This window comes from Triticum urartu, chromosome 5 (genome assembly GCF_003073215.2).
Source record: "Triticum urartu cultivar G1812 chromosome 5, Tu2.1, whole genome shotgun sequence".
Taxonomy (NCBI): domain Eukaryota; kingdom Viridiplantae; phylum Streptophyta; class Magnoliopsida; order Poales; family Poaceae; genus Triticum; species Triticum urartu.
The window spans coordinates 544,997,547-545,010,433 of record NC_053026.1 but is presented as its reverse complement, the minus strand read 5'-3'; the positions used below and the strand labels follow the sequence as shown (position 1 = coordinate 545,010,433).

Genomic DNA, 12,887 nt, shown 5'->3' with positions numbered 1-12,887 from the left:
TCATATAAGTTTCCGATCTACTATTTTGCAATCTTTTACTTTCCGATCTATAAACCAAAAACCCCAAAAATATTTACTTTATCTTTTGTTTAGTTTTATCTATCTCTATCAGAACTCACTTTTGCAAGTGACCGTGAAGGGATTGACAACCCCTTTATCGCGTTGGGTGCAAGTGTTTGATTGTTTGTGCAGGTGTTGGTGATTTGTGCGTTGTCTCCTACCGGATTGATACCCTGGTTCTCTAACTGAGGGAAATACTTATCTCTACTTTGTTGCATCACCCTTTCCTCTTCAAGGGAAAAACCAACGCAAGCTCAAGAAGTAGCATCATCCTTGCTGTAGACACCTTTTGAGAGGGACACACATTAATCGTGAATTTATTAGAATACTCTGTGTGCTTGACTTATATCTTTTGACCTAGGTAGTTGCTCTAGTACTTCATTTATATCTCTTTAGAGCACGGTGGTGGCTTTATTTTATAGAAATTGATGAACTCTCATGCTTCACTTATATTATTTTGAGAGTATTTAAACAACATGGTAATTTTCTTAGGTTAGTCCTAATATGCTGGGCATCCAAGAGGGATATAATAAAAACTTTCATATAAAGAGAATTGAATAATATGAGAAGTTTGATTCCTTGCATTTGTTTTGAGATATAAAGATGGTGTTATTAGAGTCATGCTGGTGAGTAATTATGGATTGGTAGAAATACTTGTGTTAAAGTTTGTGATTCCCGTAGCATGCACGTATGGTGAACCATTATGTGATGAAGTCTGAGCATGATTTATTTTTTGATTGTCTTCCTTATGAGTGGCGGTCAGGGATGAGTGATGGCCTTTTCCTACCAATCTACCCCCCCCCCCTAGGAGCATGCGTATTAGTACTTTGCTTCGATGACTAATAATTTTTTTGCAGTAAGTATGTGAGTTCTTTATGACTAATGTTGAGTCCATGGATTATACGCACTCTTATCTTTCTACAATTTGCTAGCCTCTTCGGTACCGTGCATTGACCTTTCTCATCTCGAGAGTTGGTGCAAACTTCGTCGGTGCATCCAAAACCCGTGATATGATATGCTCTATCACACATAAGCCTCATTATATCATCCTCAAAATAGCCACCATACCTACCTATTATGGCATTTCCATAGCCATTCCGAGATATATTGCCATGCAACTTCCATCATCATCATCATCATATACATGACTTGAGCATTCATTGTCATATTGCTTCGCATGCTCGTAAGATAGCTAGCATGATATTTCCATGGCGTGTCTATTTTTTTGATATCTTTGCTACGCTTGATCATTGCACATCCTGGTACACTACCGGAGCATTCATATAGAGTCATATTTTGTTCTAGTATCGAGTTGTAATTCTTGAGTTGTAAGTAAATAAAAGTGTGATGATCATTATTAGAGCATTGTCTCGTGTGAGGAAAGGATGATATAAGCTATGATTCCCTCACAAGTTGGGACGAGACTCTGGACTTAAAAATAAAAGAGGCCAAAGAGCCTAGAATGAAAAAAGAGGCCAAAGAGCCCAAACAAAAAATGAGAGAAAAGAGAGAAGGGACAATGTTAATATCCTTTTTCCACACTTGTACTTCAAAGTAGCACCATGTTCTTCATGATAGAGAGTCTCCTATTTTGTCACTTTCATATACTAGTGGGAATTTTCCATTTTATAACTTGGCTTGTATATTACAATGATGGGCTTCCTCAAATTGCCCTACGTCTTCATGAGAAAGAAAGTTGGATACACACCCTCTTAGTTTCTTTTTGAGCTTTCATACACTTATAGCCCTGGTGCATCTGTTGCATAGCAATCCCTACTCACTTGCATCGATATCAATTGATGGGCATCTCCATAGCCCATTAATTTGCCTAGTTGATGTGAGACTTTCTCCTTTTTGTCTTCTCCTCACAACCTCCACCATATTCTATTCCACCTATAGTGCTATATCCATGGCTCGCGCTCATGTATTGCGTGAAAGTTGAGAAAAGCTTGAGAACATTAAAAGTATATGATTTTGTAGGGATAACTTTCTTTGGTCATGTTACTTTGAGAAGACATGATTGATTTATTATTATGCTTGAAGTATTATCGTTTTTATGTCAATATTAAACTTTTGTTTCGAATCTTATGGATCTGAACATTCATGCCACAATAAAGAAAATTACATTGATAAATATGTTAGGTAGCATTCCATATAAAAAATTCCATTTTGATCATTTACCTACTCCAGGATGAGCAGGGATTAAGCTTGGGGATTCTTGATACGTCTCCAACGTATCTATAATTTTTTTTATTGTTCCATGTTATTATATTATCTGTTTTGGATGTTTTATATGCATTAATATGCTATTTTACATTATTTTTGGGACTAACTTATTAACCTAGAGCCCACTGTCAATTTCTGTTTTTTCCTTGTCTTTGAATTTTATAGAAAGGGAATATCAAATAGAGTCCAAACGGAACAAAACTTTACGGTGATTTTTCTTGGACCAGAAGAAACCCACGAGAGTTGGAGAAGAGGCCAGAAGACCCACGAGGAGGCCACAAGTCGTATGGGCGCGCCCCCAGGGCTTGTGGGCTCCTCGAGGACCTCCTAACACTAATCTCAACACTATAAATCCTCAAATATCCCCCTATGCCAGATGGCACGCCAAAAATATTTTTCCGCCGGCGCAAGCCTCTGTTCCCGTGAGATCCCATCTTGGGACCTTTTCTGGCACTCCGTCGGAGGGGGATTCGATCACGGAGGACCTCTACACCGACCTCGATGCCCTTCCGATGATGTGTGAGTAGTTTAACACAAACCTACTGGTCCATAGCTAGATGGCTTCTTCTCTCTCTTTGATCTTCAATACAATGTTCTCGTCGATATTCTTGGAGATCTATTCGACGTAATCTTCTTTTCGGTGCGTTTGTTGAGATCCGATGAATTGGGGATTTATGATCAGATTATCTATGAATATTATTTGAGTCTTCTCTGAACTCTTTTATGCATGATTAAGATATATTCTTATTTCTCTTCGAACTATCGGTTTGGTTTCGCCAACTAGATTGGTTTTTCTTGGAATGGGAGAGGTGCTTAGTTTTGGGTTCAATCTTGTGGTGTCCTCACCCAGTGACAGAAGGGGTAGCGAGGCACGAATTGTATTGTTGCCATCATGGATAAAAAGATGGGGTTTATATCATATTGCTTGAGTTTATCCCTCTACATCATGTCATCTTACTTAAAGCGTTGCTTTGTTCTTATGAACTTAATACTCTAGATGCAGGAAGGAGTCGGTCGATGTGTGGAGTAATAGTAGTAGTTGCAGAAACGTTTCGGTCTACTTGTCACGGACGTGATGCCTATATTCATGATCATTGCCTTAGGTGTCTTCATAATTATGCGCTTTTCTATCAATTGCTCAACGGTAATTTGTTTACCCACCGTATGTTTTCTTCAAGTGAGAAGCCTCTAGTGAAACAATGGCCCCCGGGTCTATTTTCCGTCATATATTTTCAGATATATATAAACCAAAAAACCCAAAAATACCTTGCTGCAATTTATTTATAGTTACTTTAGTTTGCCCTTTTATTTATCTTTTATACCTATCTCTATTAGATCTCACTCTTGTTCGTGACCGTGAAGGAATTAACAACCCCTTTTTCATGTCGTGTGCAAGTGTTCGTTAGTTTGTGCAGGTGCATATATTGGAGACTTGCTTGTGCCTCCTACTGGATTGATACCTTGGTTCTTAACTGAGGAAAATACTTATCTCTACTTTGTTGCATTACCCTTTCCTCTTCAAGGGAAAAATCAATGCAAGCTCAAGAACTAGCAAGCTCTACTTTGGGCGCAAGGAAACTTATATCCGAAAAAAACCATGTTAAATTTCAGCGCAATCGGAGTTACGGATCTCCGGGAATATAAGAAATGGTTTTTGGCCAGAAAACGGGAGCGCAAAACAGAAGATAATTAACACACACACACACACACACACACACACACAGAGAGAGAGAGATCCAATCTTGGAGGGGCTCTCGCCCCTCTGCCGCCAAGGAGGCCATGGACCAGAGGGGGAACCCTCCTCCCATCTAGGGGGGAAGCCAAGGAAGAAGAAGAAGGATGTGGCCTCTCCCCCCTCTCTCCCGATGTCGCCGGAGTGCCGCCGGAGCAAGGATCGTGACGGCGATCTACATCAACAACCTTGCTACCGTCAACACCAACTTTCTCCCCCTCTATGCAATGGTGTAACCTCTCTATTCCCACTGCAATTCTCTACTTAAACATGGTGCTCAACACTATATATTATTATCCAATGATATGTGGTTATCCTATGATGTTTGAGTAGATCTATTTTGTCCTATGGGTTGATTGATGATCTTGATTGGTATGAGTTGTGTATTTCATTTTGGTATTGTTCTATGGTGCCCTCTGTGTCGTGCAGACGTGGGGGATACCCGTTGTAGGGTGTTGCAATACGTTCATGATTCACTTATGGTGGGTGCCTAGAGTGACAGAAGCTTACGCCCGAGTAAGGGGGTTGTTGCGTATGGGATAAAGAGGAATTGATACTTAATACTATGGTTGGGTTTTACCTTAATGATCTTTGGTAGTTGCGGATGCTTGCTGGAGTTCCAATCATAAGTGCATATGATCCAAGTACGAAAAGTATGTTACCTCATGCCTCTCCCTCATATAAAATTGCAATAATGATTACCGGATTAGTTATCAACTGCCTATGGACAAAAAACTTTCTCTTGTGTTACAAAAAGCTATCTACTTTTATTTTATTGCAATTTATTCAAAGTTTTATTCTCGCAAAGTTCTCCTAGCTTTATTATTGTTCTAGGTAAAGCAAACGTTAAGTGTGCGTAGAGTTGTATCGGTGGTGGATAGAACTTGAGGGAATATTTGTTCTACCTTTAGCTCCTCGTTGGGTTCGACACTCTTATTTATCAAAAAAAGGCTACAAACAATCCCCTATATGTGTGGGTTATCAACCATGTCTTTATTTCCTCTTTCCCAAAATTCCAGGAGGGAGAGTTTCCACAAAGTATATTTCCCTTTATGCGAAGAATTGAATAAAAATAGTACATTATAATATTCCAGTGAGCCAACTTTCCTTTAAAAAAATCACTTCCAGACAATAGGCTTGCGGTTATTTGGTATGATATTAAGGTCCCAAAACTATGCTCTTCCTCATTTGAGTTTGTTCCTTCTCGCATTTCTTCCACCCGTAGCTGACACGGATGAAAAAATCTTCTTAAGAGAATTTAATTATTCCTCTAAAACTTTAGAGTGACATCCCACAAGAACACATAACAATTATCTAGACATGCTATTCCAAGCTAATTCCTCCCACTTATCCTAAGCATGTTTGTGTCAGGAGTTTCACTTGTAGTTTCGATTGGGGTCAAGATTATATTCCAGTATGATTCTCAACAATTTCACCCTTGATCATTAAAATAATATTTATTTTCCTACTTTCCACCAGTTTCCTTTTCCATATCAAAAAAGAAAACACCCTTTGATCCACTAGAATAACCATTACAAAATTCTTGGTGTGTGCTTTGTAGTATTGAGAATTTGTTGCCAAAATAAAAAGACTTACTTCCAGTCTACAAACCCTAAGGAGTGAGTATGTTATACGAAGAACGATATAAACAAAGAGTAGTATGCAATGCTTCTTACAAAAATAATTATATTCAATTCCTCCATTCAATTTTGGAGTGGTGTATTACAATGGTGAATAGTTCCATCGTCTTTACATACAAACGATGTATTACAATGGTGAATAGTTCTATGCTCTTTACATATAAGCAAAAATAATTATATTCAATTCCTCCATTAAATGTTGGAGTGTATGATGTATTACAATAGTGAATAGTTTCATGCTCTTTACATACAAACGATGTATTACAATGGTGAATAGTTCCATGCTCTTTACATACAAACGATATATTCCTGAAGTGTACTTCCCTCACCAGTCAGTTGTTAAAACTATAATATTCTTTAATCAACTGATTTTCCACTTCATTATAACATATGACCAGCATAATAAAACTTCTGACTTGTATAATAAAAGATAAATATAACCATATAAAAGTGTAATCATCAAAGAGTGAGATGAAATAAATAATCTGACCTCTAGTGGGAGTGTCTATAAAATACCGTAAGTATATCAGAAGAAAAAATAATCATATGAAACTTTTTATCTCCTTCCACCTTAAAAAAGGCGTGCAAGTCAAATACAAATTATATATGTGCTTCAGAAAACCAAATTCCTACCACTAAAGTTTTGAATTCCAAAAATTAGTAAGCCACCCGATTCAGTTCCATGATATGTGACCAAGTCGTCATGCCAAAGATAATAAACTCCAAGCATGTGTTCCCATTATTAGTATTCCTCTCGATGGAGTTATCTTCCCCAAACAACAATTCGGGTTGCTAACTTTCAATGGGCCATCAAGAAAGAATAGACTATTGTGTGAAATTCCATAGCACTAATTTTATCATTGAGTAATATTTCCTCTCTTCCTTTTCCAAATAGTATTTCATAATCAGTGGGTTGTGTTTGTGGGCTGAGCCGGAATTTTTGGCACCTTGGCGAAGACACGAGCAGCTTCTGGATTCTGTGGTTAATTTTTATAAGCTCGGTACGTACGCAAGCAAACCGAACAAGTTTGAGACGACGAGTTGATGTGTTGTCCTAGAGCTCCTAAGATTGTTGTGCTTCTTGCTGCTGTTTGCTGATTCAGTTCTTGAGCCATTGCAAACACGTTGAGTATAGCTGATCATGGCATGATTATTAACCGTAGCGATGATTTTACTCCTGCAGCAGTTTCAGTGGTTCAATTCGTTAATACTACCTTTATCATTATAATCCACCTTATATGAGCCAGATGATAAACACCGCATCCAGTGGGCACAGTATAACATGTACACTTCAAAAGAGATGTGACATTTGATAAACGTTTGGAACTCTTTCGCAGATGTGCAGTTATTCACACGCACACACCGCAAATTTGCAGTAAACAGTCTAAATCCACTCAGGTTTTCGACTACCCATGTGAACATAACTGCATGTTAGACTTCTAACTAACAGTTCGACTTCGCCTAGACTCCACTGAGACAAATTGGGCCACGCCGCATTACAGACAGCCGTGCACAAGTTCCTGCTTGTTCCGCAGCCTGCGCGCCCTGTCCACAATCCGACGAGGCAGCCGCGCGCCGACTTAAAAGGTGAATGACGACGTCGGAATCAGGGCTGACGTAGATGATGTCGGAATCATGGCTGATGTAGCTCCCCAGGGTGCGGTCGTTCTCCAGCGGCTTCCCGGCAATGAAGAGGTGCTGCTGCGATGGGGGAATGCCCTCTTCCTTGTGAATCATGGCCTTGAAATCCTCAATCGTGTTGTTAGTCCAAACCCCTGTAGGAAAAATCGTGTTGCCAGTCCGCGTCTTGATGCCGATCACTCTACCCCCTCTCAGGCGAAGGACGAGGTGAAGCGTGCTGAAAGTCTGGATGCCGTAGTCCGCCAGGGTGCGGCCATCCTCGAGCTGCTTGCCGGCAAAGATGAGGCGCTGCGCAGACAAAGGAATGCCCTCCTGACCATAAATCATCGCCTTGACATCCTCGATCTTGCATGAACTCAAAACCGCAAAAATAATGGTCTTGCTGGTCAGCGTCTTGACATAGATATGCAGCCACCGGACAAGCTCAAGAGTGCATGAATTCTCAATCTTGTAATATGCAAGGGTGCGGCCATCCTCCAGCTGCTTGCTGGCAAAGATGAGGTGCTGCTCGTACGAAGGAATTCCCTCCTGACTGTGAATCACCACCTTGACATGCTTGATGGTATCTGAACTCCAAACGCCAATATCAATGATCTTGCCAGTCACCGTCTTGACAGATATATGCAGGTAAAGGTCAAGTTCTAGTGTGCTCAAATTCTTAATGTTGTAATATGCCAGCGTGCGTTCATCCTTCAACTTCTTGCCAGCAAAGATGAGACCAAAGCAGTCTAGGCTGTGATCACGATCACGGATTTTGCCCTCGACATCCCTGATCGTACTTGAACTCTTGACCTTAAGAGTGTAAGTCCTGCTATTTGTGGTCTTGACAAAGATTTGCATCTGTTGAACAAGCATACAAAAAACATGAGCTATTATTAGACAAAGAGTTTCCGTTAAAGCCACCGAACAGAAATTCCGTCAGATGGTAGAACCAAGAAACAAAATCCACTCATCAGTCACAACAAATCAACAGATTTTATGGGGATAACCATTCCAGTTGCCTGGGTAAGACATCTAGTTCAGATCAGAACGACTAGGGACGTTTACACTACACATGGACTAAGAATGAATGATCAACATGAATATTCAGCATTTATGATATTCAGACTATCTTTGTTTGTCCTGTTATACTTTCATATACAATTAGAACAATTCGAAAAATCAATACCATCAGGAAGATGTTGACTTTTCTACCCTGGCCTGAAGCGCAGTGTTTGTCCACTTAATCCCCATTCCCCGAGGTAATTATTTTGGGCCCACTTTACTCCTCCTAAGGATCTGCACGTGGTCACTCAAACTGGTATTTGCCAGTGGGCAAAATTGGCAAATTTGAGCTTAAAACGAAAGTATTTCACAAACTAAACTGTTTTAAAAAATATTTCACACTGCTGACCCTTTTGTGCAGCGCCCAACAACAAGGCGCTGCACTCTACTGTGCAACTCCTTACAGCTAGGCGCTGCACAGTGTAGTGCAACTCCTTAGAGCTAGGCGCTGCACAGTGTGGCGCCTAAGTGTTAGGCGTTGCACAGTAGAGTGCAGCGCCGCGCTGCACATTAAAGGTCAGCCGGGTAAAATACTTTCAAGAACAGTTTAATTTGTGAAATAGTTTCGACCTGAGGTCAAATTTGTGCCTTTTGCCTTGCCAGTGCCATGCGTATCAGTACCCACGCACAGGAAGAAGTGGATAATTCAGAGAGGTGCAAGAGAATGACAGAGGAACAAGATGACTCGTCAGGATTTTCTGTGATTAATAATGTTCAAATGTGATGCTACGTGTCAAAATCAGGCGTAGTGGATGAGGTATTCATACTTAGATGGAGTAAATGGACAAGAATACTTTGGTGGGTTAAGTGAGCAAACCCAACAGTTGAAGATAGTAAAAAAAGACCTTTTCCACCTAAGTATTATCCAATAACTTCTAGATGCTATCCACATCATGAATTTGTATGCTACTAGTATCATCAACAACTGTATTATGATGAGAATATATTGTAACATATAAGCATTAACTACAACGTAATTATGATGTAAACTATCCTACCATAATACATTATTTTCCAGCTTACAACGTCAATGATTTATAAAGTTTCTTGGATCAGTCATTGTCCAGAAACAAGATAGTGCAAGGCAATACTAAGTGCTGAACATGTACAAGAACATTTTGAGGTGATATAATCGTACAAGGCATACATCATTGTGCAGAAAAAAAAACTCAGATAGCAGATACGGAACAAGAAGGCATAGATCTACTCAATTCTAGACAAGAAGGCACTACAAGATTGTTTAGCAGGAGATTAACCAATCAAATTCACTACAACTTGAGGAGATTAGCAAGAAGAATGTAGATCTGGGATGCACGGTGTAAAGATATGGAGTTGGGATGGGAAATGGTGACTGAAGGGAGACTCACTGTGCGACGTCCAAAGCACTGTCTGCCGGACTTGCATCGCCGAATAGAAGCTATATGCATCCCAATGATATCCCTCCTGCGCTTTTTACTAGTCTCCTGTTACAGAACATATTCATTAGCAGGGGCAGACCCAGAGAGAAAATGATCCAGTGTCCCAGCATATAATCACTCACAATTTTCAGCTAAGAGTGGGGTGTCCTCCACTATAGTTTGCATGAAATTTACAAAGAAAAACTCTTGCACCCGGTGTCCTGTACACCCGTGGGTCAACGTGGGTACGTCCCTGTTCATTAGCACTCTCCACAAGAGCATTATGATGGTTCTATATAGAACCAGATACGAGAATCATATAAACCATGTTGGTTCTGGTAGCCCGGTCCCTTGCTTTTCTTTTATCTCTTCTGTCTATGTCTTTGCTTCCCCGACTGCTTGCAGTCTGCTTGTACAGTTTTTCCCCCTTCTAAATGAAAAGGCAGAGCACCTGCCATTGCCCGTAAAAAAAAGCAAACCTAAAATATTCACTTTATTCTCGGTCTGTGTTTCCAACAATACACAGCAGCACAGCTGATGCTTCGTTGGATGCTCATGTACTTTCAGCACAAAATTACAGTAGCACTTATAAGAATACAATCATTGGACTATAAAGAACAACTAGGCCTTCTTTGGTTTATAGGATAGGAATTTTATAGGAATAGGAAAATCATAGGAAGTGAGATGCTTCGTTGGATGCTCATGTACTTTCAGCACAAAAATACAGTAGCACTTATAAGAATACAATCATTGGACTATAAAGAACAATTACTCTTAGTTGCTTTGTAATACAAAGCGGGGGAACCCTTTTTCGGTATTCAACTATATAGTATATTATAAAAATAGCACATGGTCAGTTGGCCATCACATAGCACGAGGCGAAACAACCAAAAGTGAATTTTGAAAAAAGTTAGTTTTTTTTCAATGTTTTATTAACATAGTTTTTTTTAATGTCAAAATTTATCAGGCACATTTACATAGTAAACAAAATACTGTCGATTGACTATATGTGGCAAGGCATGTTCGCAACACAAATAACATTCAAAGGATAGTATACTTGGAAATGACGTACTTACATTTGACAAGGAAGAGGCGCACTTGCGCTTCAGACTCGTGGTCTCAGGTTGGCGATTCCTGAGTTCTTGGATTTCTTCATCTTTCTCCTTCACCAAGGAGCGCGTCTCCTTTAGCTTATCCTCTAGAATCAATAACTTGTTTCCATAATCAACAACTTCTGCCTCCATCGTGCGATTCTCCTTTACTAGCTTTTGCGCTGCTTCAGTAGCTTGTGCTGCTGCCACTTCCTTGTTCTTAAGAAGCACGGCGTAGTCCAGCAGCTCCTGCTCCTTTATCCGGAACTGGCTCCAAACAAAATCCTTTACAGCACGTAATCCAATGTTTTCCGTATGGAGTTTTTCAATACTTTCATCTTTCTCCTTCAGCAAGGAATCCATTTCATGTAGCTTCTGTTGAGCCACAAGAGCTTCTGCATGGAGTCTGCCAATCTCATTGTCCTTGTTTTGAGTTGCGACGCGCAGCGCCTGTACGTTCTGCTGAAGCTTCTTCGCTTCTTCAGTAGCTTGTGCTGCCTCTAGTTTCTTGTTCTCAGAGAGCATGCTTTCCTTTTCCATTGTATTCAACTGGTTCAAAAGAACAACTTTTACTGAATAAATATCCTTATCCTTCTTTGACATCAGGGTCTCAAAAGCTCCCTTTAGTTTTCTAAGGTTTGCTCTCAGCACTTTTACACTGTGCTCATGATCCCCAGTGTCTTCACCAAGCTCTAGACGATCTTGAACTTCCTTCGGCTTCGATTAACATTAACGGAACCAAACAGAGATGCAAAAATGGAATTAGGAAAGTCAACGAGATGATGCCCAAGCTGGACTGCAAGCTTTTGAGAATGCATCTGATATCTCGGTAACTACATTACCTTAGATTCAGTGCTTGGTAGGGCAAGAAGACCTCTACAAGCTCTGACATCCTCCAGATCACCCTCTTGGAGTTCTACATTGAATACGCAAGGCAGCGATATCAGCACCAAAAAATAAATTCCTTTCTGAAAGTGGAAGGTAGAGAACTCTACCATGCAAAATTACAAATCCAAATGCGAAGTGAAGGTAAAATCTGCACAGAGTAACATGTTCACGATGGCCAGAATAGCAATAGCTCTCTGATGTTTAGCCTATATGCAGTGCAGCGACGGATCTTCGCCGCTGTCATTTCCATGCGATGCTCTCCAAAGCATGACAGAGCATGCTTCTAATACAACGGAAAAGAGTGGGGGGACAACTTTGTTTATTGCGACTGATGTGTTGCCAAATCTTCAGAGAACCTCGGGACGCAGGACGGTATGGCTAACTGACTCGATTGCAGCGCGTGTCTCGCTTATCAATCCAGCAGAGCCACAAGAACGCAACCCTAAATTTGTCATTACGGGGACCAAAATTAACCCTGAATGTGGAGGACGGGTACGAGACAATGGGCGGTGTCTTACTAGCGGCGGGCGCCTCCTCCCCCTCGCCCCTTGTCGCCTCTAGATGCGCGCGGTCGGCGGCCAGCGCCTCCACCTGCGCCTCGACCTGATCGTAGAAGCGCAGCCACTCCGCCCTCCCGTCCTCCCCGCAGAGGCCCAATGCCGACGAGGCCAGCGCCGCGCCGGCCCCGCTCATGGATTCGAGTCGGACTGTCGGAGAATACGAGACGAGACGATACGACGGAGAGATACATAGGGTAGGAAAATCCTATGAGCAGGAAAGAGAGAGATATAGGGTAGGAAAATCTATTGAGCAGCAAATAGGAAAGAGATGTTCTTTGATTCATATTATACGATTTTTTTCATTGAGTCAGTAATGTTTATTTTCCTATAAAATATGATGGATAGAAAGAATTTATTCATAGAAATCATAGAAATAGAAATAGAAATAGAAATAGGATTTTATTTCTATACAAACCAAAGGGCACCAAAAAACTGTTCCTACAAAAATCCTATCCTATGAAATCCCATTTCCTGCAAATCAAAGAACGACTTCATTTTTTCATCGCTTGCTCTGACTGTGGATTCGGTTCTTCTATTTCGCTATATACAAGTCGAAGTTTAGATATTTTTTTTTGACATGGCAAATCTATTTTTTTTCAAATGATAAC

At 40.5% G+C, this 12,887-nt stretch overlaps 2 protein-coding genes across 2 annotated transcripts; both read right to left on the bottom strand.

Moving 5' to 3' along the window:
• Positions 1-7,119: 7,119 nt before the first annotated feature.
• On the bottom strand, positions 7,120-8,139 carry LOC125507352 (polyubiquitin 11-like). The gene has a single exon (XM_048671955.1). The coding sequence runs from the start codon at positions 8,137-8,139 to the stop codon at positions 7,120-7,122; it is 1,020 nt and encodes a 339-aa protein (XP_048527912.1).
• A 1,417-nt stretch (positions 8,140-9,556) lies between these two features.
• Positions 9,557-12,412, bottom strand: LOC125507351 (myosin-2 heavy chain, non muscle-like). The gene is made up of 5 exons (XM_048671954.1): positions 12,238-12,412; positions 11,674-11,747; positions 10,817-11,548; positions 9,711-9,806; positions 9,557-9,571 (listed from the first exon to the last, which is right to left on the bottom strand). Exons 1-5 carry the CDS (start codon positions 12,410-12,412, stop codon positions 9,557-9,559), a joined length of 1,092 nt encoding a protein of 363 aa, XP_048527911.1.
• Positions 12,413-12,887: the final 475 nt, after the last annotated feature.

Coding starts and splice junctions, on each gene's coding strand:
- LOC125507352 (XM_048671955.1), bottom strand. CDS start 8,139: ATGCAAATCTTTGTCAAGACCACAAATAGCAGGACTTACACTCTTAAG.
- LOC125507351 (XM_048671954.1), bottom strand. CDS start 12,412: ATGAGCGGGGCCGGCGCGGCGCTGGCCTCGTCGGCATTGGGCCTCTGC. Junction 11,549..11,673: donor TACCAAGCACTGAATCTAAG/GTAATGTAGTTA, acceptor TGTTAATCGAAG/CCGAAGGAAGTTCAAGATCG. Junction 9,807..10,816: donor GCGCCTCTTCCTTGTCAAAT/GTAAGTACGTCA, acceptor GTTCTGTAACAG/GAGACTAGTAAAAAGCGCAG.